The 24,193-nt window shown below is 46.6% G+C and overlaps 15 protein-coding genes across 15 annotated transcripts; 10 read left to right on the forward strand and 5 right to left on the reverse strand.

Moving 5' to 3' along the window:
* Positions 1 to 442: 442 nt before the first annotated feature.
* Positions 443 to 2,169, forward strand: I302_105303 (uncharacterized protein; the record flags this gene model as incomplete). The annotated part of the gene is made up of 9 exons (XM_019195169.1): positions 443 to 465; positions 553 to 569; positions 773 to 1,022; positions 1,208 to 1,254; positions 1,407 to 1,442; positions 1,521 to 1,582; positions 1,647 to 1,881; positions 1,987 to 2,061; positions 2,120 to 2,169. The coding sequence occupies 9 exons, from the start codon at positions 443 to 445 to the stop codon at positions 2,167 to 2,169; spliced, it is 795 nt and encodes a 264-aa protein (XP_019042882.1).
* A 492-nt stretch (positions 2,170 to 2,661) lies between these two features.
* On the forward strand, positions 2,662 to 3,498 carry I302_105304 (uncharacterized protein; the record flags this gene model as incomplete). The annotated part of the gene is made up of 4 exons (XM_019195170.1): positions 2,662 to 2,812; positions 2,867 to 2,942; positions 3,029 to 3,291; positions 3,416 to 3,498. The coding sequence occupies 4 exons, from the start codon at positions 2,662 to 2,664 to the stop codon at positions 3,496 to 3,498; spliced, it is 573 nt and encodes a 190-aa protein (XP_019042883.1).
* Positions 3,499 to 4,806: 1,308 nt separating this feature from the next.
* Positions 4,807 to 6,014, forward strand: I302_105305 (uncharacterized protein; the record flags this gene model as incomplete). The annotated part of the gene is made up of 6 exons (XM_019195171.1): positions 4,807 to 5,181; positions 5,226 to 5,260; positions 5,327 to 5,454; positions 5,532 to 5,633; positions 5,716 to 5,788; positions 5,864 to 6,014. 6 exons carry the CDS (start codon positions 4,807 to 4,809, stop codon positions 6,012 to 6,014), a joined length of 864 nt encoding a protein of 287 aa, XP_019042884.1.
* Positions 6,015 to 6,059: 45 nt separating this feature from the next.
* I302_105306 (uncharacterized protein) lies at positions 6,060 to 6,414 on the forward strand (the record flags this gene model as incomplete). The annotated part of the gene is made up of 3 exons (XM_019195172.1): positions 6,060 to 6,150; positions 6,226 to 6,332; positions 6,400 to 6,414. The coding sequence occupies 3 exons, from the start codon at positions 6,060 to 6,062 to the stop codon at positions 6,412 to 6,414; spliced, it is 213 nt and encodes a 70-aa protein (XP_019042885.1).
* Positions 6,415 to 6,692: 278 nt separating this feature from the next.
* Positions 6,693 to 7,765, reverse strand: I302_105307 (uncharacterized protein; the record flags this gene model as incomplete). The annotated part of the gene is made up of 3 exons (XM_065870060.1): positions 6,693 to 6,877; positions 6,960 to 7,246; positions 7,317 to 7,765. 3 exons carry the CDS (start codon positions 7,763 to 7,765, stop codon positions 6,693 to 6,695), a joined length of 921 nt encoding a protein of 306 aa, XP_065726132.1.
* Positions 7,766 to 8,003: 238 nt separating this feature from the next.
* I302_105308 (uncharacterized protein) lies at positions 8,004 to 8,643 on the reverse strand (the record flags this gene model as incomplete). The annotated part of the gene is made up of 2 exons (XM_065870061.1): positions 8,004 to 8,124; positions 8,195 to 8,643. The coding sequence occupies 2 exons, from the start codon at positions 8,641 to 8,643 to the stop codon at positions 8,004 to 8,006; spliced, it is 570 nt and encodes a 189-aa protein (XP_065726133.1).
* A 335-nt stretch (positions 8,644 to 8,978) lies between these two features.
* On the forward strand, positions 8,979 to 13,628 carry I302_105309 (uncharacterized protein; the record flags this gene model as incomplete). The annotated part of the gene is made up of 9 exons (XM_065870062.1): positions 8,979 to 9,302; positions 9,395 to 10,211; positions 10,270 to 10,734; positions 10,796 to 10,876; positions 10,938 to 12,287; positions 12,348 to 12,502; positions 12,553 to 13,092; positions 13,223 to 13,358; positions 13,441 to 13,628. The coding sequence occupies 9 exons, from the start codon at positions 8,979 to 8,981 to the stop codon at positions 13,626 to 13,628; spliced, it is 4,056 nt and encodes a 1,351-aa protein (XP_065726134.1).
* Positions 13,629 to 13,841: 213 nt separating this feature from the next.
* I302_105310 (uncharacterized protein) lies at positions 13,842 to 14,276 on the forward strand (the record flags this gene model as incomplete). Its single annotated transcript, XM_065870063.1, has 3 exons — positions 13,842 to 13,973; positions 14,086 to 14,185; positions 14,257 to 14,276. The coding sequence occupies 3 exons, from the start codon at positions 13,842 to 13,844 to the stop codon at positions 14,274 to 14,276; spliced, it is 252 nt and encodes an 83-aa protein (XP_065726135.1).
* Positions 14,277 to 14,896: 620 nt separating this feature from the next.
* Positions 14,897 to 15,460, forward strand: I302_105311 (uncharacterized protein; the record flags this gene model as incomplete). The annotated part of the gene is made up of 4 exons (XM_019195175.1): positions 14,897 to 14,908; positions 14,969 to 15,038; positions 15,115 to 15,291; positions 15,375 to 15,460. 4 exons carry the CDS (start codon positions 14,897 to 14,899, stop codon positions 15,458 to 15,460), a joined length of 345 nt encoding a protein of 114 aa, XP_019042888.1.
* Positions 15,461 to 15,927: 467 nt separating this feature from the next.
* Positions 15,928 to 16,328, forward strand: I302_105312 (uncharacterized protein; the record flags this gene model as incomplete). Its single annotated transcript, XM_065870064.1, has 3 exons — positions 15,928 to 15,951; positions 16,010 to 16,097; positions 16,156 to 16,328. 3 exons carry the CDS (start codon positions 15,928 to 15,930, stop codon positions 16,326 to 16,328), a joined length of 285 nt encoding a protein of 94 aa, XP_065726136.1.
* A 1,085-nt stretch (positions 16,329 to 17,413) lies between these two features.
* Positions 17,414 to 17,871, reverse strand: I302_105313 (uncharacterized protein; the record flags this gene model as incomplete). Its single annotated transcript, XM_065870065.1, has 3 exons — positions 17,414 to 17,577; positions 17,671 to 17,775; positions 17,832 to 17,871. The coding sequence occupies 3 exons, from the start codon at positions 17,869 to 17,871 to the stop codon at positions 17,414 to 17,416; spliced, it is 309 nt and encodes a 102-aa protein (XP_065726137.1).
* An 866-nt stretch (positions 17,872 to 18,737) lies between these two features.
* On the forward strand, positions 18,738 to 19,059 carry I302_105314 (uncharacterized protein; the record flags this gene model as incomplete). The annotated part of the gene is made up of 2 exons (XM_019195177.1): positions 18,738 to 18,774; positions 18,836 to 19,059. 2 exons carry the CDS (start codon positions 18,738 to 18,740, stop codon positions 19,057 to 19,059), a joined length of 261 nt encoding a protein of 86 aa, XP_019042890.1.
* Positions 19,060 to 20,159: 1,100 nt separating this feature from the next.
* I302_105315 (uncharacterized protein) lies at positions 20,160 to 20,573 on the reverse strand (the record flags this gene model as incomplete). The annotated part of the gene is made up of 3 exons (XM_065870066.1): positions 20,160 to 20,326; positions 20,389 to 20,488; positions 20,559 to 20,573. 3 exons carry the CDS (start codon positions 20,571 to 20,573, stop codon positions 20,160 to 20,162), a joined length of 282 nt encoding a protein of 93 aa, XP_065726138.1.
* Positions 20,574 to 22,250: 1,677 nt separating this feature from the next.
* Positions 22,251 to 22,775, reverse strand: I302_105316 (uncharacterized protein; the record flags this gene model as incomplete). Its single annotated transcript, XM_019195179.1, has 3 exons — positions 22,251 to 22,411; positions 22,503 to 22,620; positions 22,716 to 22,775. 3 exons carry the CDS (start codon positions 22,773 to 22,775, stop codon positions 22,251 to 22,253), a joined length of 339 nt encoding a protein of 112 aa, XP_019042892.1.
* A 513-nt stretch (positions 22,776 to 23,288) lies between these two features.
* Positions 23,289 to 24,132, forward strand: I302_105317 (uncharacterized protein; the record flags this gene model as incomplete). Its single annotated transcript, XM_019195180.1, has 4 exons — positions 23,289 to 23,351; positions 23,401 to 23,488; positions 23,548 to 23,679; positions 23,744 to 24,132. 4 exons carry the CDS (start codon positions 23,289 to 23,291, stop codon positions 24,130 to 24,132), a joined length of 672 nt encoding a protein of 223 aa, XP_019042893.1.
* Between the last annotated feature and the right edge of the window lie 61 nt (positions 24,133 to 24,193).

The following is a 24,193-nucleotide window of genomic DNA, read 5'->3' on the forward strand; positions in this document are numbered from 1 at the left end:
GTGTGGATGGTTTGTACTTCTTCTTTTGGCCATCGTACTATAGCGTGGCCTTGTATTGTATATATCTTTCTGACGATGAATCCATATTTATGGTACTTGATGATACTTGCATCGGCCATCACCGTCGTTGATGATATCACGAGCAATCACGTCGTCGGTATATTCAGGGTATTGCTACACTTGATTCCGCAAGAAAGCCGGTTAGATTATCCCGATAACACATCCAACCTCACCAAACGGATCACACCATACTAACCAAGTATCAGGTATCTATCTCTACTCGTACGTGAGTCACAAAGATCCCTTTGATCATCAAGATCAAACCAATTGTATCCTCGTCAAGAAATAGCTCATGTTCTTCAGACTAGCCAAATCATCTGGTAACCCACTCCTTTCACTCAAAAATTCCCAAAAAACCTCTGCGCTACGACAGATAAGGAATATGTCCGTGTTCAATACTGATAGGTGAGCCTACGATCTGCTCAACTCGGAAGGCCGCTCTTCCTCATCCTGGTTTGATAACTTTGCTGATCATTCTGATGGATGTGACAGATTGGCAGGCAAGACTGGTACGTCCAGTATACCTCTCCTGCCTCTCTCTCTCCTTATCTTTCCCTTCCCCACCTTCACACCTCCCGTCTATCTCCCCTGGCCCCTCACCCCTCGTCTCTCCGCTCCGACCCCTCTCTCCTTCTATCCGCACCTCTTCTTCCCCGTGTCATCCTCTCTACCCGCATCACTGATAAGTCCAAGCTAACTCCCCCACCCACAGTCCTCATAACAGGTGCCTCAGCAGGAATCGGCGCAGCCACCGCCGTCCTCTTCGCCCGAACAGGCGCGAACCTCGTCCTCCTCGCTCGACGGGCTGAGAACCTCAAAGCCGTCAAGGCTAAAGCCGAAGATGCCTACAAGGCCGTCGGGAAGGAGGGGAAAGTGCTGACTATCGAGGCGGATGTAAGGAAGTTTGAGGAGTTGGATGGGATTCCGGAGAAAGTAAAGGAGGAGGGGTTGGAGGTTGATATGTGAGTGATTGATTTCGGTGTATCAGGTCTGACTGTTGGGGGAAGGGACGTAGTGCATGGTAACCTGGCAGGAGAAGGGACGTAGTGGACTGGGGGATTGGTTTACATCAGACAGATATGATGGTGTCATTAGCATGATAAGCAAGTTATATGTATGCTGATCGTCTTGTGTTTTAATTTTGTAGCCTCGTCAACAACGCTGGTATGGTCAAGGGAACTGAACAGGTCGGAGGTGAGTCTCAATGGATCAGCCGGAATGAGAGTGGTTGGTGCTGATGATCATATCCATGATTTGCAGATATCGGTAAGCATGCTTCGGACCTCCCACAGGAGTCGTATACAGAAAGCTCTGTATCTCACTGATCGAACATTCCTCGTACGCAGCCGACGCTGATATCACCCAGATGTTCGATACCAACGGTGAGTAAAGTCTCATCCTCTGCGATAAAAAGGTCATCCGAGTTGTCTCTGTAACCAACACAATCGTTCGATTCTTAGTCCTCGGTCTTATCCACCTCACCCAGATCTTCGTAAAACAGTTCAAAGCCAAACAAGCCGGTGTGAGTGAAACCACCGATCCCATCTATCAATCCTCCAAAGGCTGTTTGTTGACTGGTACATTAGACAATCATCAACCTCGGTTCCATCGCCGGTCGAGAACCCTACGCCGGAGGAGCCATCTACTGCGCTACCAAACATGCCCTATCTGCATTCAACGGATCACTCCTCAGAGAGCTGGTCAACACCCCCATCAGGGTCATTGAGATTCAACCTGGTATGGTTGAGACTGAATTCTCGGTGGTGAGATTCAGAGGAGATAAGGAGAAGGCGGATAATGTTTATAAGGGATTACAACCTTGTGAGTGATACCTCTCTAACCATTCTCAGCCAGGTGTCACCATGCGGCTGTATGCATTAGGCATCCTGTCCAAAGACCTGTACTGATTGGATTGATTGGGTATAGTGGTCGCTGAAGATATTGCCGAGGAAATCGTCTGGACTGCTTCAAGACCTCCTCACGTCAACATTGCTCAGCTATGTGAGTTGTTGTGTCTCCAATATAAACGGAAGATGGTAGGCTAATATTCCACGTGCAGTCGTCCTCCCTGTCAACCAGGCTACTGCTACCTTGAACTACAGGAAGTAAGGCGGAAAGAATCCTAGACATGGCTGAAAATGGCACGGACAAAAGAAATCATGCACAATATGCACAATTACAACACCACTTGTGTATATCACGAATATAACGTGTGGCACGTCAAAGAAGCGGTGCGCTAGAAGTAAAGCTAACTTAGTTCGATTCCCACACGCAACGATCTACGAAATGATCCGATGTTGAAAGCTAGTGTGTACAGGATCGTCTTAGCTTTGACTGATCGTTCCGCACAGCCTTCTTGGGATACACATTCCGTTGAGGTCGGGATGACCCATCTTCACTTATAGCTGTACATATATGAGGGCATAGATCAATCCCGATCGATCACACAAATCCATCCATGTGCAGTACCATCGACCGGTCACCGAAGAGATGTCCCGCTGTATCACCTCATGCATGACGTATAAGAGGCTCTGAGGGTAGACCTCTCTCACGCATTCTACATAATACCAGAAATTAAATCCACTTACTGTATCACTGACAATGATCAAATTCAGCAATACATTCTTTCTACTCTCTTTGCTCGTAGCTGTGACAGCTAATCCTTTATCGAGAAGACAAGGCGGGTCGCTCGATGATATCCCTAGAGGAACGGATGCGCCGTCTACGGACGGGTGGAAACAGTATATCCATCGTGAGTTGTTTTGCGTATGTGCATGTGAGGTCACTAAAAGTTGCGTGACTGCAGCCAAGGGAAGGAATGATCTATGTATTTCCGCTATTCCGGGTGATGAGAATTACTATTCAGGCCAGAAAGTAGCTCTGTAAGTCAAGTTATACTCTCAAGTTGACAAAGTATATCAAGCAAATTGTCGGCCTGCTGTATCTGTTCCCGTCCGGCTCCGATTAGAACATATTGCGAAACATCCCCAGCTCCCATCGAAACAAACTTTCAACAATGGGTGATCTCTCCCACGCCGAACAACCTCATTCAAATTCCAGGCCATAACGTCTGCCTCCAATCGGGCAATACCACACTAGACGAAGATAGGTTCCCTCATACTGTCTTTGAAGATGGTCAGGCGGTTTGGTTGGGGTGGTGTAATCTTGTTGAAGAGGGGGAGAAGTGGGTGGTGGAGGGTGATGAGATTTGGATTGGGAATAATGATATCAGTGAGTGCTGAGCATTCAAGTACAAACCTTTCAAAAGACACAGATCCATAGGAAGACACACAGTTCTATGAGGAGAGATGTACTGATTTGCGGAATGTACTTGGATATTGCCTGACTATCAAAGAATCTTTGGATGATGTGGGGGTTTTGAGGGATCTAGAAATTAGGGAATGTTCGGGTGATATCTCCCAGGTGAGGCATGATTAACAGTAGACTGTACGCAGAGTGGCGGTGATCTGACTCTGCACTGCACTGCCTTGTCCAGTCCTTTTCCCAGACTAGTTAGCCGTCCCTCATCGATTCTATGGTATAATTCGAGGACTCGGACACTTGGTCATCCTCCGAGCTGCAAACATGACCTTCCTATTCTGTTCAGGTGAATTTCCGTACTGTATTCCATGCAATGCATGTGTGCTGCACAATGATGGCAACGACATCTACGATAGGATTCACATCCTGTCAGCTCTGAAGTGAAGTCGGACACCGCTCGATCAGTAACACGGTCGAGGGCCACTTGGGAATCCTGAATGCTGCAGCTCATTCATTTAAGGTTCTCCCCCAGCTTATTGAGTGAAGTACAAATGCGTTGAACGTTTCTGACCGACAGTAAGGCGTAGTTCAGCGCCAAATATAAGTTACAATCGGTGTTATGGCATCCCTAGTCGATTGACCTCTGTACAGACTGCTCGGCGTCATATACTATCAACCGTAAGAGCAGGAGGTCAATTTTGATCGAGGAATTGCCTATGTCATTTCATGATCGGTGTGGATGTTGAGGTGTGCATGCAACGTAAAATGTTGGAAGGCTACCTCTGGAAGTCGGGACCTGATGGGTCACGCCAATTAGCTGTAGGAGAAGAGATATTTGCCCATCCTTTCTTCTGTACAGGAGAGCCCAAGGCCACATAATAAGCTTTGAGTACCTATCAATTAGGCCTGTTCCTTTCATCGCGCACGTTAACCCATAACGACCAAAAGTGGGTATCGGAGCATGTCGCTGCCTCAGACTCCGAACTTCAACGTCGCATGCTTGACCACCCAGTAAACACGCCCTCACCGAGGTAGAGATCTACACAATCTACGTTCTGGATCCTCTTGGCATTTGACCAGTCGAAAGGAGTACAGGGGGATGCGATCTATTATCCATTCTCATGAAAGAGAGTCAAAGGGGCTCAGGGTTAATCGATAAACCTCTATGAAAGGATCAGGTAAACTTCCTTTTATGCTTTGGGATGTCACGAGTATCGCCAAGGGGAGATTGGCGGATTGGCGCATCGCATTCAATAAATGCTCATACGAAGAGACGACCAGCTGGGAGCTATATAAAGATCTCATTCGTCTTCAAAATATCTGAACTCTTTTTCTCTTTCTTTTTTCTTTTCTTCATCCAAAAGAATCGACTTACTTTGGAATCTATTCAACCTTGTACTCACCGTTTACTTCGCTTTTCGCTTTCTACCTTTTTTACTATTATCAATTAATACACCTTCATTTACTCTATTTTACTACCTCATAATGATCTCCACACTATCTATTGTCCTATTCTTCCTCGCCTCCACCTCTACTCTGGGACTGGGCGCTCCCACCTCTTTGGTATCTAGACAGACTCAGTCACTCAATGGATGGGCAGATGGGTACTATATCGCAGCAGTAGGACGGGACAAGAAATGTTTGGGAGTCTCTTCAAATCCTGCTTCGGCAGGTACACAAGTGGTCGCTACCGATTGTCAGAACGCTTCCACCTGGAGGGTACCTATCCTACCATCTGGTGGGGCGATCGTACATGAGGAGAGTCAGCTGGTGCTTGATATAGGTGAAGGAGGTGAGGAAGACCAAATCACTATAAGTCAACCATCATCACAGCCACAGTTCTCTTGGGATCTATGCCACGTAAGATCTAGGCGTCGCTGATCGCTTTGCAATGATTTATATAGCTACAAGGCTTCACTGGGAACTCAACTTCCCAAATGTACGTTGAGTCTTCTTTGGGTCCGGAATGGAGCCAGAGCAAAGCTAATGTGACTTGAGGAAACAGCTTCAAATACGGATCCGATAATCGACTTCAACTTTCCAACTCGTCCGGCTGGATCACCGATAGATGTATCGATTTTGGCGAAAACGGGCCTCATATGTATGGTTGTTACCCTGATAACACCAATCAAGGTGAGTGATTCATCCACTGCTTCACATACCCAGGCCCAGGAACCGGACTGACTTGTGTGTTCAACACATGTACGTAGTCTGGCTCATTCGTCAGAGCCCCGAGCCCAAAAATCTCACTGCCGGTGTTCCTCAGGGAGGTGAAGTGGCCGTTTCACGATCGAATCTGAACTTCTTGCATCGTGAGTCGTCCTACCAGCGCCGCCCAGGATAAATCGGTATGAGAATGCTAATTGCTTGTCGGTCGTCCTGGTTATACTGTAGCTCAAGGTAGAAAAGATATCTGCGTTTCTGCTATTAGTAGCTCCGCTCCGAATGCCACACAAGGTATCGCACTGTAAGTCCTGATCCTAAGAGAAAACCTCGAAGAATGGGGCGATCGTACGCTAAATCCATTTTGAACGTGCCACAGCACTTATTGCGCCGGTACAGGTTTCAGCGGATCAGGTTACAACACCTCGCATGAATTGATGGAATGGTCTCTCCCTGGATCATACGCCGGACTAGTCAAACTCGGTTCAAATAACCTATGTCTCGAGGCGGGTGCGACAATCCACACTTAAACGGCAGTGGATTCGTACGATGTCAATCTGAGGGTTACGAATGGTATGGCCGTCCGTATCGAGGAATGTCAAGATGAAGAAAAAGGTCAACAGTGGTCTTGGGACGGTCAATTGCTCCGAAGCAGTGTAGATAACAGTGGGTTTATCTGTCCTTTTCTCCTTTCTCGCCCCTAGCTCTGCTAGACGCGCTGATACGATATGGTCTTCATAGACCAATGTCTCAATCTCGCTGCTGAAGCTGGGTACGTGAAGATGGATAACTTCCTTAATATTCGACCAATGCAAACTTGGGATTGCTCTAACCCCGACGCTGGATTCGTGAGCCATGATATCTCTGCTTGTCACCTTCATTCGCAAGGCCGCTGACCATTGCATTAATTTGCAGTTCTTCGAGACCTAGGTCCGGACGGAGAGAGAACCTACCCAAACGAGTAGACCTCACCCCCGGCGAAGGGAACTTGGCGTGTGATGATAGTTAGTTTCCACACTCGCGTGACAGTATTATGCCCCTTGACTCTGTTTGCGTTGTTTGCGAAAGACCATTGATCTGGATGGGGAAATGACCTGATGTGGTGCTGTATGACTTTACCTATTTGACTGTACTGATGATGCATATTTTATACCCCGTCGGTTCGAGTAGTGCATATGCAGTTTCATATACCTTGTGAGGTAACGATATCATTGTCCGACCTTCAAATATCCGAAGACGTGTTGTAATCTATTAACCGACTGGACGACTTCCTTGTCCACCTTCGCCGTTTCGGGAATAGCCCTGTAATCTAGACTGTAGGGGAATCTATCCAATGACCATTTATTGACCTTTCCATTCTTGAGCACTTTCATTCGTATTGTGTGTGAATTATCTGATACATCGTAAGAGGTCACAACGCACGTCAGCTCTGAATCTCGATGAGCAGTCCCACAAAAAGTGAATTTCAGACTCACTCAAACTGGGTATATAGACATGACAATCCTCTACTTTCACTTCCCTCGAATTGTTCGCTCTCCAGGGTAACATCTCATGTCCCACATTTGTCAATCTTAATACTGTCTGAGCTGGGCCATTGGGCGTGTTTTTGGGTTTTATCTGCACCATATTTATCCTAGTTACTATCCTAGTGGAAAAAGCCATCATGGTTATCAATCCGACAGTGACCAGACCATATATCAGTGGCTGAGCAGATGAGAAGATGGTATTGGTGAAGCTTATGCCTAGTCTCGATAAGATATTCCTAGAATACCCAAAAACCGTGATCAGCCATGCAAAGGTATCTTCGCACTCGACACAGGCATCACACTCACGCTTCTTTAGCCTTTCTGTCATTCTCCGCTATGATCTGCTTCTCCTCCTCAGCATATTCCTTTTTCGGCGGCTCAGGCAGAAGTAGCCAGGCGAAAACAAATAAGCCCCAAACACCAGCCGCGAACAGCAGGAGTGGAGGCGCAAAATCCGGTGGTCTAGCGAACAACGTCCGCTGTAATGTTATGGTGTCGGGAGAAGTGGAAGGTACCTCGTGCCATGGCCAGGGCTGCTGCAATCGAACTGTAGGATTTGAAGATCTACTATGAGTGGGCTGGTTCATGAGACTCTGCATGCGTTGAGCATAGGCGGTCGAGGGGGAAGGGGGATCGGCTGAACATCGGGAAGTGGTATGAAGCGATCTCTGGAGACGGCGGGGAAAAGGTGAGGGTATCAAATATGAGCGGGAACTTGAGGCTCTGCCTAGGAGAAAGACACCTGTTCTGTTCATGATTGCGAAACCAGGACGATGATGAATGGGACGGATTGGAGTGTAGAACGAGATGAATCCTCTCACTGATTAGCTGTTCTTAATGTATTCGAAATTCGAATCCTCTCTCGACATTCCACAATTCAATTCGATCAGTCCTCCACGGGTATCATGGTGAGGTCATCATGGTCTAATACTGTCTGAGCTGGGCCATTGGGCGTGTTTTTGGGTTTTATCTGCACCATATTTATCCTAGTTACTATCCTAGTGGAAAAGCCATCATGGTTATCAATCCGACAGTGACCAGACCATATATCAGTGGCTGAGCAGATGAGAAGATGGTATTGGTGAAGCTTATGCCTAGTCTCGATAAGATATTCCTAGAATACCCAAAAACCGTGATCAGCCATGCAAAGGTATCTTCGCACTCGACACAGGCATCACACTCACGCTTCTTTAGCCTTTCTGTCATTCTCCGCTATGATCTGCTTCTCCTCCTCAGCATATTCCTTTTTCGGCGGCTCAGGCAGAAGTAGCCAGGCGAAAACAAATAAGCCCCAAACACCAGCCGCGAACAGCAGGAGTGGAGGCGCAAAATCCGGTGGTCTAGCGAACAACGTCCGCTGTAATGTTATGGTGTCGGGAGAAGTGGAAGGTACCTCGTGCCATGGCCAGGGCTGCTGCAATCGAACTGTAGGATTTGAAGATCTACTATGAGTGGGCTGGTTCATGAGACTCTGCATGCGTTGAGCATAGGCGGTCGAGGGGGAAGGGGGATCGGCTGAACATCGGGAAGTGGTATGAAGCGATCTCTGGAGACGGCGGGGAAAAGGTGAGGGTATCAAATATGAGCGGGAACTTGAGGCTCTGCCTAGGAGAAAGACACCTGTTCTGTTCATGATTGCGAAACCAGGACGATGATGAATGGGACGGATTGGAGTGTAGAACGAGATGAATCCTCTCACTGATTAGCTGTTCTTAATGTATTCGAAATTCGAATGATATCTCGACGGAATCAAATTCATTCCACCTACTACCAATGATCAGGAACGCACGGACCGGCTACTCATAGTGAGGTCATCATGGTGGATGGTGGGATGTTTGGTCGTGATCTGTTGATCCCCTATTGTCAATGAGATACAGCTCATGCATATACACCAATCTTGTTAGCACACTTCGACAGCATCACTACAGCAAAGCTATCGTATGGCCTCGGCAAGCAGGGACATCGGTCATGGCACCCTCGAAATTCGGTGCATCAAAATACCGCAATTCCATCTCGTCCATCCCTCCAAGAGAGGAGTTTTATCGCTCACATCTACCTTCCCAGAACTCTTCAAGCAGTAGTAACCTATCTACCTTCAGTGGTGAAGTCAAAAGCAACAGAGAATGGATCGTGACCGTGACCGCTGCGGGCGACTTGAGCTATAGAAAGTATGGGACCTATACTGGAGAGGAAGCAGGGGTGGAGAAAGTGGGTAAAGGTGGTGGAATTGGTGATTGGGACCTGAGCAGACTGGAGGATGATACCGTTGTCATTGGGGGATTGGATGGGACCGTGAGTGACATGTCTCATATTCCTTGGTAATACTCGGTATCAGCGCCATCGTTCATGGAATATCGTTGTCTGACTGATACATCTTTGTTCAGATATCTGTGTATGACCTCACCGAAGGGCCCTCATTCACTCTGCGGCACACGATCCCTGGTTTATCTTCCTCACCGATAACCAATCTCTCCCTTCACTCTACCACCCCGAATCTTCTCCTTGTCTCCTCCGTATCTCATCCTCTGGTGATCTACGACACATCCGCTTCAGCTTCACCTGCAATCACACTGAATCTCAAGGAACCCAAGGGTATCTGGTCTTTCGGGTGGTCAGGAGATGGCACGAAAGTCGCAGTCATAGATAAATCAGGCAATCTGTACATCTACGAACCTCGACAATCCAACGATCCAATCAAGACGAAAAACCTCTCATTCTCGATACAAGCTTTGAAACCATGCAGACTCACCTGGATAGGAGAAGATATATTCGTAACGTCATTCTCAAAAACTAGAAATAGACAATACTCTCTTATTTCAACCACGAAAAATCCAAATGAGCTAGAAACTATCTTCACACAGTCATTGGACACCTCTACCAACCCTTTGGTACCATTAGTCGATGATGAACGGAGAATAATATACTTAGTGGGGAAAGGGGATATGACCCTACGTCAAATCGAATTATCAGGTCCAATGGGATATCAGGAGACCTTACACCCCTTGCAGTACACCTTGAATAACGGATCGATAGCTATGGTACATCCTACGAAACTTGATGTCATGAAAGCTGAGATCGCTAGTGTGCTGTTGCAAGTGACGGATAAAGATGGGGATGCACTGGTACCGCTTAGTGCCAAGGTACCGAGGAGACAGCTGATAGATTATCATGAGGATTTGTATCCTGATGTTGTGGGCTCGAGTAAGTCATAACCATAATCAGCGATATGGAATTCAGCCTAACCATTTTGTGCTTGTAGTTCCTGAACAAACGAATCAAGAGTGGTTGAACGGAGCAGATAAGAAACCGCTGTACTTCAGCTTAGATCCATCAAGACGGAGTACATGGGAAGGAAGGATCAAGGAATATAAAGAGACATCCGCCAAATCTAAACCGAGCGCATCTATCTCAACAGCTCAGTCTGCTCCCGCACCAATGGTGTCGGCTCCGAAGCAAGCTCTGCCTACCGCGACTACCCCTCCGTCCACTATTTCATCCGACGAGCCATCAGTCGATAATGGCAAGCCTCGAGATAATCTCGCTTCTGCATCCAGCACTAAGACCAACACCAACTTGCCATCGCTGGAGAATGGCGAAACATACTCCTCAACCAGCTACAAGTCCCGTATAGTGGCTGATTATCTGGCTGGCGAGTATGAGCGACATAAGCAAGGCAATTCTAGTGGACCTTTGATGGCGGGACTTCAAGGTCCTCAGGGATGTGGTCAGCGTTCTCTCATTCAATCTTGGTGATGTACTCAAAGCTTACAGCTGATTGTGTACAGGCAAAACAACCCTTTGTTCCGGCTTCGTGGAGTATCTGAAGGAGAAGAAGGGGTTGTCAGCTGCAGTCTTATCTCTCGATGGTAAGCCGAAATTACCATGACTGACCTGGTGTCTTAGCTGACATGCTCTACATTCGATTAGATCTGTACAAGACTCATGACGGTCTCAAGATGGTCGCTGCGAAACATCCCGATAACGCACTTCTAGCCGGAAGAGGTCCACCAGGAACGCACGATGTCGACCTTGCTAAATCTGTCATTGAAAAGGTCAAACAAATCAACGATTTCCCGGCTAATACTGTTGACTTCCCGATATTTGACAAGAGTTTATGTGGAGGTGAAGGCGATAGATCCGCTGAGAGCGTCAAGATCAACGGTCCAATCGACGTGTTCATCTTAGAAGGGTGGTCAATGGGTTTCGCACCACTATCATCATCAGAACTTGATTCCGCATATTCAACTCCGAAACCTGCATCTCCTCAAACTTCTGACACCTACTTCGTCAAACACCCGATCTCATCATTGCAGACCCTCAATTCATATCTATCGGAATTCTCCCAAGCTGTGTATCAAAGCTTTCAAGCATTCGTGCAGGTCGAGCCGTTATCCTATAATTACGTGTTCAAGTGGAGATTGCAGCAGGAACACGGTATGAAAGCCAACAATGGTGGCAAGGGCATGACCGATGAACAAGTGCATAAGTTCGTGGAAAGATATATGCCAGGGTACGAACTTTGGAAAGAAGGGATATGGAACGCTGGGACAGGATGGGAAGGAAGAGGTTTGAAGCTGGTCTTTGGAAGTGAGAGGGAGGTGGTAGACGTGGTGCAGCCGACTTCTGCTGAGAAGAAGCCAGTGAAGGAGGAAGAGAAGGGCGATATACAGCTGAAAGAGATTGTAAAAGTAGCAGAGGAGACGCCAACGAAGAGTTCAGAGAGGGATTTGCCGGTGCAGGTAGAGAAACCGAAAGAAGTGGAAATCACCCCTTTTCCGCCTGCCACAAATGCTACTAAACAACCCAAATTACAGGACACTATTGCCAACGCCGTCTCACCAACCCCTTCCAAGACCCAGCCACTGGAAGCATCTACACCCAGCACTGCACTGTCCAAACCGGCAGAACGATACAACCCAAACTGGTCCCGTAAATTCCTAGCTGGTAAATCACCTCTAATCCCCACTTATGACTCTTTACCACCCCTATCATCCTTACATCAAGACTCAAAAATCCTCAAAGCCAATGCCCATCTCGCATTCTTCCCTATACAAGGTACAGGCGGTAGACTCAATGTCCACCCTTTAGCCAAGAAAGGTAGATTGTCAGTAGGGGGCGAAGGGTATTTATCCGCTGGAGTGGAGATCGTGGATTTTGATGTTGAATTGGCGGGAGATAGGGTCGCTGTGGCTTGTGAAGATGGGTTGGTGAGGGTTTGGAAAGTTGGCAAGGAGGGGTTGCAGGGTGTTGGACCTGAACCTGATCAGGTTCTCAGAGGTGAGTGTTGTGGGTGAATCTGCCGAATCTGATAGGGCTGAGCAGCTGATGCGGAATTAGGCAAAGGAGTCGATAAGATCACTCAAATCGCTTTTCATCCTACTGCACAGGATCTCCTGGTGGCACTGACAAATGATCATGGCTCTTCACACATCCGATTCTGGGATCTATCAGGTGGTGAGGAAGTGAAGGTTGTTGAAGCGTCTTCCAAAGGAGTAAGCTTTGCCTCTCCGTTCATCATTCCAAGCTTATAACAGTCCTCTAGACATTCAATTTCATCTTCTCCTCTGAGGGTGATAGAGCAGCATTAGCGACAAAAGACAATCAAATCCTGGTGCTTGATCCGCGAGACCCATCCGCAGTCGTTTCTGGAAAATCACACGATAGTCCTCGATCGTTCCAAATCTCTTGGATCGATGATGCTCACTTGGTCTCGGTGGGCTTTTCGAGAGGCTCACAAAGGAAGATCAACCTGTATCGGATTACCTCCGGATCTATCGAGGTGATCGAGTCAATCACGATAGATGTCTCCCCATCCGTGCTATTTCCAGTGTACGATCCCGATACTTCGATATTGTATATATGGGGTAAAGGTGAACGTGTGATCCAAGCGTACGAAATCTCCCTAAACAATCAGGGCGACAAGGTCAACAAGCTACCGAGTTTCACCGCTCCGTCTCCTCAGCTGGGATTGGTGTTTATGCCTAAGAGGATGGTAGATGTCAAGAAGGTTGAGGTGGCTAGGGCGTTGAGGTTGACTGGGAAGACGCTGGAGGAGGTTGCGTTTAGTATACCCAGGAACAAGGTGGGTCTAGTCAATCTTCCGCCTTGAACCCTTGTAACCTCCTGAGTATAACAGAACTCAGATCTTCTGCTCTTAAGCTGGAGTATGGAATGGTTAGGTACTGACACGGATGTCACTCTACCATGGTTAGCCCGCCTTCTTCCAAGATGACATATATATCCCTACGAACGATGTGGAGAAATACGTAATGTCCACTTCAGAATGGCTAGAAGGGAAGAACATCTCACCTAAGAAGATCGATCTGAATCCTGAGGGCATGATACCTTGTGAGTTCTTAACTACATCTACCTCCCAACATATCTTCATAGTGATAAAGCTGATTTGGCTGCCTGGCCTGACTTGACGCAGTATCACAAGCTCCCAAAACCGATACTTCCGCTGCTAAGAAGTTCGTGCCTGCTGCGAATGTCATGTCGGAAGAAGAGAAGAAACGAAGAGAGATGGATGCGCTATTTGCGAAAGCTAAGATGGATGAGAGTAGTGATGAGGAGGAGGAGGAGGTTAAGGGGTTAGCTCCGCCTGATGATGATTGGTAGAAAAAAAGGAAATGTTTTGTGTATTGTTAAAATAACGGAATAACGGAATTATGCATACGTGATCAAGACACGAGATAAGGTCGTGTCGTTTGTGTGTGGCTCGGGCTTGGCCTCTTCCTGTGGTGCAAAAATCCTGTCACAACTCGATTGGGTCGTGACTTATCCTTGAAATTCAGCTCACCGAGTCAAAATAAAGGATTGGACAAACTCAGGATGTACCCCCAATTCACCACATTCCACCCGTATGGATACCTCCCCCGACCCTCACAAGCGACTTTGGTGGAACCCACTTCACCGAAACCTTTTCCGAGACTCACAAACAGTGGTCAAACGCCTTCTCTCCATGTGAGTCGATCGTACCACCACTTCACCTCCATTTGGCCTTGCTATCTCATCCCCTCTACCCCCTTGTCGTCTTGCTCTCTTTTTGTTGGTACTTTGCTTGATGTCGATCCAGTGGCGCAACTACCATATAATAGGGTTGGACCGTAATTCGGCACCGGCATTTTTCACTCAACTGGATAAGAATATACATATAGCCTTGACCAGGAGACGGTGTGAGTATGAAAGATGGTACAATTTACAATATACGACTTGTGATCCTCAAAGTTTGATGATGTATCTGCAGCATTCTTCTCTTCCCCTTAACCATATCAAATTGTCGAGCTTCGCATGGACATCATCCCCTACAATGAAACCGAAGCTGATTTATACGAATATGAAACTGCTTTTTTCCTGAGATGTGGGAAAGCGTTGGAATGGTCTAAGTGGGAAAAAGGAGTATTGCGTGAGGTGGTCAAGGGAGTCTTACCTAGGGGATGCACTTGTGAGTCCTGGTGCTGTACTCCTAAAGAATGCGATTGACGAAATGGGGATCGAAAGGCTCGTTCTCGCAGATCGATGTTGCTAGAGCAACGTAGCGTCTGTAGATACATCAATGTACAATAATTCATGCGCTGGTCTGCCCCTTATGATGTGCGAACTCAAATCAAAGTGAGGCAGCTCGAGCGAAGCTTGGAATGACTGCGATATCGAGTCGATAAGCTTTATGATTGACCGGTCAAAGGTTGCTTACTTCCTTTCAATCATGACGTATCGCTCGCAGCTTTTCAAGAAGTATCTCCTTTGTATGTATGACATAGTCTCGTCGCTATTTGACCCGATATGACATGTTTGTAGGTATATAAGATGCGACTTGGCATCTCGAGCAGACTTACCACATCAGATTTAATAAGTCTTCATCGGAAACATACAGCAAAGCGATCGACATGTCTGAATACGTGAGTTATAACCCTCGAGCTATGAGCTGGAGAGCGTATCGCTAAGTCGTCCACGTATAGCAATTCGTTCTATACCTCATCAAAGGTAACAAGGAAGCTGTCTTCCGACAAGCCTTTGACAGTCACAACAGTAGGTGGATAGCCCTGTGCTCTGAACGACCACACATCTAGCATTTACTGATCCCACTCTTTGAACGGGGATCTAGGAGGACCAAGGATGGTTGTCACCATGCATCCTGCTGGTTCAGCACCCTCCAAACTGGGTGCAGACGCCAATACCGACTCCCTCGTCTTGATTAGAAGCAACACCCCTCTTTCAGGTGGGCAGGTAGATGACTTGTTCGACAGTGTTCAAGCAGCCGCTAGAGACTTGGGAGGATCAAGTGAGTTGACCTGTACCTGTCCTTCTTTGGACTGAGATATCCATCGACACGGACTGATGCTCAAGTCTTTGTTGCGCCCTCAGTGTGTCCCGTCAGAGACCAACATGGTCAAGCTGTCGATCCTAGTCAAAGCAAATGGTCCAGATTCAAGAGGAAGATGCATATCTAAACCAGTTCTGCACCTCAGTTAACTCCCATCAGAATCGAGTGGAGATGGGATATCTGTCAAGTATATATACGCGGTATATGGGTAGTGCTATCGGTCATGCATATTCACGGACCATGCTTGTGCACGGTGCCCTTTTGACGTGTTTATGATGATGTTCCTGGATGTGATGGCAATGATCCGGTGTGTATGTATGTGCGTGCGTGTGTATATGGGTCGAGCACATTCCTTAAACAGATGCACACCCAAAACACGCACTTTTTGATGTTGATGGTGATGAGACACCTCAATCACGCATGGATCCACCTCAATCAATCACAATCAACACTCACAACTCGATTGATGAATCAAGGTAAGAAGCCAACACACGATGAGTGGTATACATCAAAACAACGATGTATACTTCTTTCATCTAGAATCATCTTCTCTTCACAATCAAAGTGTAGCAAAATACACAAAGTATGATCAACATGTCCAAGCCCGAGTACGAGTTCGTAAGTTGAGCCTGTCATCACTCGATTGTGATGATTTACTGAGATACCATCACCGCAGTACCGATGCTACGAGGTCACGTATCAGCGACCATGGTGGGAATATCACGATGAGATCCAACACGAGTTGAACGCTTTCGATTCACTAGGTCAGCTCAGAAGTGGTGTGTGGGTGTACTCTAGCTGAATTTGTTCCGCTTCAAACAGTCATGTTCCGCCCGCACGTGATGGATAACAAACACTACCTGTCCTTCGGAAAAAGCACTCAGTGGAGCGAAGAGGAGAAGGTGAAGCTTAAAGGGATGTTGGAGAAGATCACAGCTTCGTTCAGGCTGTATGAAGAGTATGAGAGTGATAATTTCCGCATTCCATGCTGTTAGGATGTATAGTTAAGATGAGGCAGTGTTATTCTCGCTCGAAGTTGGGGGCTGCAAAATACCTGATCACCAGATCTTCGAACAGGGTCATTTCCGGTACCATGGCGACGGACCACAAGACACGCTTTTCCTCGATCAGACGCCAGTCCTTTCGAGTTATCAACGCGATACCGTTATTCATGACAGGGCGCAACTGTTTGTATGTCAAGCTGAATCGAAAAAGCTGAGAGTCGATTCCGTTCCATCTTTTGTATGAGGATAAGTGAGAGAGTTGAGATACCTCTTTTTATCGTGTGCTGTGTATCGCCGGTCACTTCGAAAGCAAATGCGAGATATCGAAAGGAGCGAAAGACCTCTCTGAGCATATCAAAATTATAATGAAAGACCAGATTTTGTTTTACCCACCAGCAATCGGGTTATCACATTTCCGCATCATTGGTCAACACAAAAGCTTCAAGCTCCCAGCACAATATGCAGTTCTGGGTGGGTCATCCTGCATTTACAATCGGGTGATAGATAACAGAAAGGAGATTGCCTGATAAACCTGCAACTTGTAGTTTCGCGAATATCGAATCGCATGCGATCGCTCATGGACAGTCTGCAGACCCCAGTTGGAGCGGCAACTAGCATACAGAGTCAGTGGAAGTGGTGAGCATCGCAATGATCCTCCGACCACCTGGTCATGCACACCAATGTCCTCGATCGAGAGAGCTGATGGGTGTTTAATTCTCCTCTCATGATACACAGTATCACTGAAATTCTATCCGATAACCAGATTCGGTACCGTTCTCTCATTCGCTCTGAATCATCCCTGGACAGCCAACGATATTGCTGGGTTGAAGTTGACGCTCTAGGAGCTGCCTGCACTGGCTAGGTTGAATAATGTATACACGGGAACCAATTTCTTGATACCTTAGCTGGATCAGATTAACGTTCAGGAAAATCTTGCATTCCATTTCACCCGGAAACTTTATGGACATTGCGCCTACACTGTACACATCAGACGAGGCCATCCTACTTCATTTCGAAATCAAGGGAACAATCTACATAATCGAAGTACAAGAGAGACATATTACGTTACGCCACCCTCAATAGGTGTTCGCATGATCGTAACTTGCCACCGTCTTCTCAAGGATCTCCTCCAGCTCTCGTCTATCGTAGGTTGACCATTCTTGATTCTCACCGTTCTTGATGAACATCAGGTAGAGGGAAAGATTGAATCCTTCACCGCGAGTGTAGTACTGGATTGCAACTAGGCAACGGATAGTGGTAAGACATGTATCCTCCCATATCCGGGGGTGAAAAGAAAGGCTGGCATAAGAGGCTGTATTTGATTGGGTCTTACTGTGAGATGGCAGGGCATTTGAGAGCCCTCTGATCAAAGCATAAGGTGGAGTTGAGACGTGAGACGGTCTTCCGCCTTTGGGTTCGTATTCGTAAACGGTGGTACCTTGCTGGTCACTTGCGTAAGAAGCAGGACTAACACAGATAATCTCAACAACTCACGCTTGACATGTTGGGCAATAGCTGGTCGATGGAGAGTCATTGATGAACGAAATGAGAACACAATTCTGAGATGCCTCATATATATCAAGAGGAACTCACACGCTGACTTTACATATCCCCACTTTGATCACACCAGAAGCACTCTGGTGGGGCTAGACCATTTTGCAGCACACAGATTCCCCACGCAAGATCCGGATTCTCGCAGCAACGACTATCAATCACGCTTAAGATTCAACAAACATGTTCCTGCGCTAAATCTCAAGAGTATCAAACGGTCAGCAGGCTACACGATAACTCATAACATCAACTACATACAGATAGTGTGTGACGGACACATAAATCAAAATCTTTTCAGGCATGTGGCAGTTTCAATCTGCGGGATTTATCTCTAGATAAAGTTAGCTCGTTGTCGAATACTGTAGTACCTGCTCTCTTTTGTTTGCATCGCAGAGGGACAGTCTTGTGAGCTCTCAAAGATCTGTTTGTCTGCTATGAAAACTTTAAAATGCTGCACTCCCATTCCTGCAGTAGACAGATTTCTGTGCAGAAGGTTAGGGCGCAGACTTTGTTTGTTTGGTGTTGTGAGAACAATAAGAATACTACTGCTTAGCCAACGGGTACCTCTATTCTTCTGTTCAGAATGCAGAAGGTGTGCCTACAGTCTGTTCTAGAGATCCTACAAGTTTGGCAAGTACTCTATCCCTCGAAGAATGTAAATTATACCGCGCATTTAGGTTCATCCTGTTCGTCTACCTTGAGTTCAAATGTTCCAACTCTAAACCGTCCATTTCCAAATGTCTTTCTTCGTGAGCCACAGACCATATAAGGATTATGAGCTTATATACCGTTCAATTCCGTTGCTACCATCTGATCGGCCGACACAACGCCGAAGCCCTCAGACCCCCCATGGACGCTGCCCTTCGAGAATCTCTCGCGAAACCTGGTAAGTTCGTCCTCCCTTCATCAAGTTCTTCCATGCCTTTCTCACCGTTGACGGTCTACAGTGACCTTCAAGTTCGATACCATGCCATGGGGTGTATGTCTGACATTCGCCAGCGATATCCCATGGACACCCTCCGAGCATGAAACTCTGATGAGACTGATTTTCGAGACGACTCATTGGGGATCGCACTACCTCACGTCCTATTGCGCGGAAGGTTTTCTGGACCCCATGCAGGGTATCGCCGCTTCGGGTCGAGAGCCCCACTCCATGAGCAATGGGTTCTAGTCAGCACAAACTCGTGGTCAAAACCAAGAAGAAGGAGGCGAATGGAATGAGAATTGAGGTAAGGTGCAGTAGATTAGCGTAGAGGTACAGTACTTTCCGATTGATGCGCAGACCTGTATGCATTGACAATTTGCCATTACGATGGAGACGGCGTTTTTATCTACCCAAAGTCAACCACTACTGCTTGCCAAACACAACGACAAGGGACACAGACGATGCTGTGGTGTAATGGTGTAATGGTAAACCTGATAAAACCGCGCCATGCCAGCAACTACTTCGGTTCTTTGACTTCCCATCCCGTGTACGTATCACTCAGACTGTACTGCCCCACCGCTTTCCCCAAGATGTATTCCACTTGTACCTGTTCCTTGGCAGTCCACGTGTCATACTTGATGAACGTTATGCAGTGTCCTTTTCCCCATTTATGAGTATAATATACATCGCCTAGTCATGGGACATATCAATGTGTAACTATGTAGTCTGAGATGCGAAAGCAGAGCAAATTTCGTACCTTTAAAATTGCATTCGTTGAACAGTAGATTCCATCAGCGTGCAAGAAGCGACTCGACATCGGTTGGGTCGAGTTGGTAAGACCGGAACTGAATCAAATGTAAATAGATTGTACATCAAAAGCAGTGGTCATGATGCCTGATAGATAGCCAGGTACGATCAGGGCGAGTGTTCACGTACGTGATGCGGCATGATAAGATCGGCTGATCGAATTTCTTGAGGTTACCTAAAATGGAAAAGTGAAATATGAACACAGGTCAACATGGGCGCAGATAGAGCAAAAGCAGCAGATGCATATATATAAAATGTACTTACCGTGCTTCTACACGCTGATTTCACGAGAAGCATGTACATGCCGGTCTACTGTACGGCTGAGAAGCTGTAATAGGTGTGTCAACCGCATGTTTGTGGCGTTTTGAGGAAATCTTCCGATCAAAACACGTTTCAAGGTTGATAACAATCCTAGCGTGGTTGCAGTGGGGAAAGTCCAGCCTACTTGAGGGTTCCGACCGAAATACACATGCAGAGACACCTGTAATCAAGTCCAAAATTCTGTGCTTGGCTTGTACATCAATTCATTTCGCGGTATATTAAGAGAAGAAAGAAGGATTATCATTTGATCGGACAAAATCTACATCATTAACGTATTTCTTGACCAGTTCTAGTCCCTTGTCTTGAGCACCCTCAACAGTCCAGGCAGTCCATCTCTCGAATCTGACATAGTTCTTGCCCATGGTATGGTATGCAATGACATCGACTAGAGTACCATCCAAATTCTCGCGATTAGCACGACATGGCCGTAAAAAAGCAGCGACTCACTGCGACCGCTTCCGAGAGTGTTCTCTAGCGCTTTATCCCATTTCGGTCCGGCAAAGTAGAATTTCGAATTCTGTTTCGATTTGTACGAGAACTCAATATACTTTTATAAATTGGCAGAAGCTATCACTCAGCAAGATGAGCTCAGTATGTATGGGTCAGAATTCACTCACCCAGGGTCCACCCATTTTAGCTAGACGCGATTCGATTTCAACTCCTTCATTTGCGAGAGTGAATAGTCTAACAGGGTAGACAATCACCCCTGTTTGAGCTATGGATTTAAACAAAACTTCAGGAGGGGACACATGATCCCATGACTGTCTGCCGCTTCATCCCAAAGGTGTTGCACACAGAGTATCGTAATCCTTTGAAAGCACGTCATTTGGTACGGTACACAGTCGTGTTCCAAATTTCACTTTTTGCAGATCCTTCTTCGTGTTCGTGTTTAGTGAGTTCATTCTTGTACGTGTTGGCGGTCGATGAATGGGGATATCGAATGGCCCTTGCGATGTCGGAGGTGTATTCGAAAGGCCAAAGACAGGTTCGAAATGAGTTTACACATCATTATCGCGTTGCATGACCTGAGAACAGATGCTATAATCCTAAATATTATACCCTTCTCTATCCTCCCCATCACCCCTTCCAATCCTTGTTGCCACCAGTATCTCATAACGAACGAAACGGACATCCCAAAGTTGCCTTGATAAGTGCTCGGACAGCTTTCTCTTTATCTTGCTCTGTCCACGGGGTACCCTTCTCCACGCTGAGCCAGTTCCTACCGTCGAATGAGAATCTACTGGATGAGACTGGTATTTACCAAAGAAATTAATCCCCGATTCTACGCCAGTGTTCAATGATGGTGTTATGAGGGTTATTGGGACTTACCGTCCTCCCCGAGCTCGTGTCTCACTTCTCTGTCGATGGTCCAGGATGATGTGGTCCAATTGATGGGGGACCAGAAAGTAGCCTATGTATGGTTGGGTTGGCGAGTCCAGTGTGAATGGTAGATGCCTAGGAACGGTGAAGGACAATACTTACAGTCCAAGTCAAATCTGCGAGCTCTTCGTGCAAATGTCAGTCTAAGTCAGAGAGTTGTTAGGTCGATAGTCTGGGTGGTGTGAATGGCCAATCATGGATGGAAGAGAGATGGCATTTGAAAATGTCAGATATGATCTCCATGAACAGGTTGAAATGATACCTTGAGAGAGATGCACAATTCCCATTCGAGCCCGAAGAGACATCGATTTCCATTGAAGAAGAATACCCAATACATCGATATTGCGAAGGGTCGGGCGATACTTTGAGGCTTCTAGGAGTATTGTTGGCCTCTGAGGCGCAGCATGACTGAACCCATGTCCCTCGAAGGGCGGTTTAGGATATGTCGGACATTCAAAGAAGGGGTTCTATAGCTGCGCTTCAAACTTTTGACGCTAGAAGGTGTACTTTCACTTTGTATTACTCAATGACACATTTCCAAGCCAGTACCCTTCTCATAAAATGTGCGCCATTGATTGGATCCGAACGAATATGTAGGGTTACTCGACCAAAAGTTTCTTTGGCATTTTCTCATGCCCTACCATCACAATTACCTGATCAAGCATGAAGATATGCCTCCCGTTTGTGGATGATGAGGTGACAAAGTGCTCGCCAGTCATAGACTCCAAATCTGCAAGCTGCTTACACATCGCAATGTTTCCGTATACAGTATGGTGTGCATCATACGAGTAACATAGCGCTACCTTAATTCATCCCTACAGGTACTCGTTCTGAGATTACTGTTCTGTTTAATCATCTTAATCCATATTGACATTGTCCTTCATCGGAACTGAAACTGGAATTACTCCAGAAATACAAAAGAAAATCGCTTATTGAGGTCCCTCGAACTCCGAATAGAATCTCGCCCCATTGGCGTACTTGTAAATCACCCTATTCGCATTATTCTTGTCCGAGTTATCCCAGGGTGTATGCTTCTCAAATCTAATATGATGTTTCCCCTCGGTTGTGTAGTCGGTGATTCTGATGAATGCTGCGGTGTACGTAGGATACACCGAAGATAAGTAAGCAAGAATGAAAATGATTATAGTGATTGGAAGAGAAGGACTTGAATGATGACTCACTGTTGGGTCTGATCTCGCCCTTCTCATCTCTGAATAAACTCTTATATGCCTTCTCCCAATCTGCGGAGTTGTACGATGGAGAAGGGTTGTTGCGCTCGGGGTAGGTCCAGACTTCGTACTGTCGTATCAAACATTCAGCTCAAAAGAGTCAAGCGAAGGTGGGAAAGATGCAACATAAGGGGTGATGAGGTGTAAAGAGAGCAGCCGACTTACATAGAAACCCATACTGAAAGAGTCTAAATTGTCAAAAGTACTCAAGGGATAGGATTTCATGGGGGGTGGAAGCGCGAAGATAGGCAGCGTAATATGTTATATGTATATGGGTGGCAAAGATATCCCCTGGCGTTTGATGCTTGCGGTTCAAGAAGAAACAACGAAATTCTTGGGAAGATGGAAGTGCTTCTCGACGTGATGGTGATACTTGGAGTGCCTTACAATCGGACTGATTTGCCAGGTACTGATTTGATGGGATCGAGGTGGAGAAAGTCATCCATCAGACTCATCTACATCCCATCAACATATGAACGACAAGTGAAAGTGCAATGCGAACAATGAAGAGAATGAGCCGTTTGTCCCTGAATTGATCGTCTGCAGACCATAAAACACGCATCGGAGGCGCTGGAATGGTCCTCTTCACACATGTCGCACTACATAGCCGATTTGCGGATTTAGCGTCAATTATACTTGCACAATGAGATCTCGTATAAATCCATCTCGAGATCTGAATCGATTTATCTCTTCAATATCCAACAGCCTCATGCTCGTACATAGTTGGATATAGACAAGATGGGTTCAGCCTTCTCAACTGTCAGATGGGAATCGCCAACCGGCGGTAAATTCAGGATTTACGTGAGTCCACCCTGAGTTGGCCGGAGAAATAAGCTTATCAGTGGGACAGTCTCGATTCTACGATGTATATGGATTGGGAACTTGGAAACCCGTCGAAGTTCAAGAAAGAATCATCGGTCATCCGGCATTTGAGCGAGGTGAGTCATGCTTCTCTTCGACACGCATTGTTAACTGATTGATGGATGATTGGTAATAGTCGGTGAATGCCTGGTGAGGGTCGAGCTCAAACCCAACGGAACGCATGAGATCGAATTTAGGAAAGAGAAGCAATGGTCCGCTAAACAAGTTAGATTCCTTGATTGTGCTTTGGATGGTCTTCCTGCGCCCTGTACGTCGTACTTCATCCCATCATTCAGACTCTTTCACTGATACAAGTCATATAACATGCATAGATCACTGGTGGGGATTAGTGATCATTCGACCCCACTTGAGGATCGCAAAAGAAGCTGCCAATAAGATCGCTTCGGCCAAAGCCGCCATTCCCACTGCTGCACCAATCGCCGTATCAGCACCTGTGCCATCGCCCCTGCCTACGCCTACTGTAGTCACAGAGAATAAAGAGACCAAGAAAGTTACTATCTCTGAGGAGAAGGTAATCGACCCTGCCAAGCAAGCGGCTTCGTCACCTAAAGAAGCGGTGCTAGTCGAACCTGAGAAAGTCGAGGAGACGGTTGTAGTTGAGAAGAAGACTGAATCAGCTGAAAAGCAAGATGAAGCACTAAAACCTCCTGAGGCTAATTCCGACGGTAAGAAGGGCAAGAAGAAGAAAGCCAAGGAATGATTGGTGTTGGCGGTGGACACCCAGCATCATATCATGCTATTACACTGCTATGCTATTGTAT

The sequence above is a fragment of the Kwoniella bestiolae genome, chromosome 3, assembly GCF_000512585.2.
Source record: "Kwoniella bestiolae CBS 10118 chromosome 3, complete sequence".
NCBI classification, from domain to species: Eukaryota; Fungi; Basidiomycota; class Tremellomycetes; order Tremellales; family Cryptococcaceae; genus Kwoniella; species Kwoniella bestiolae.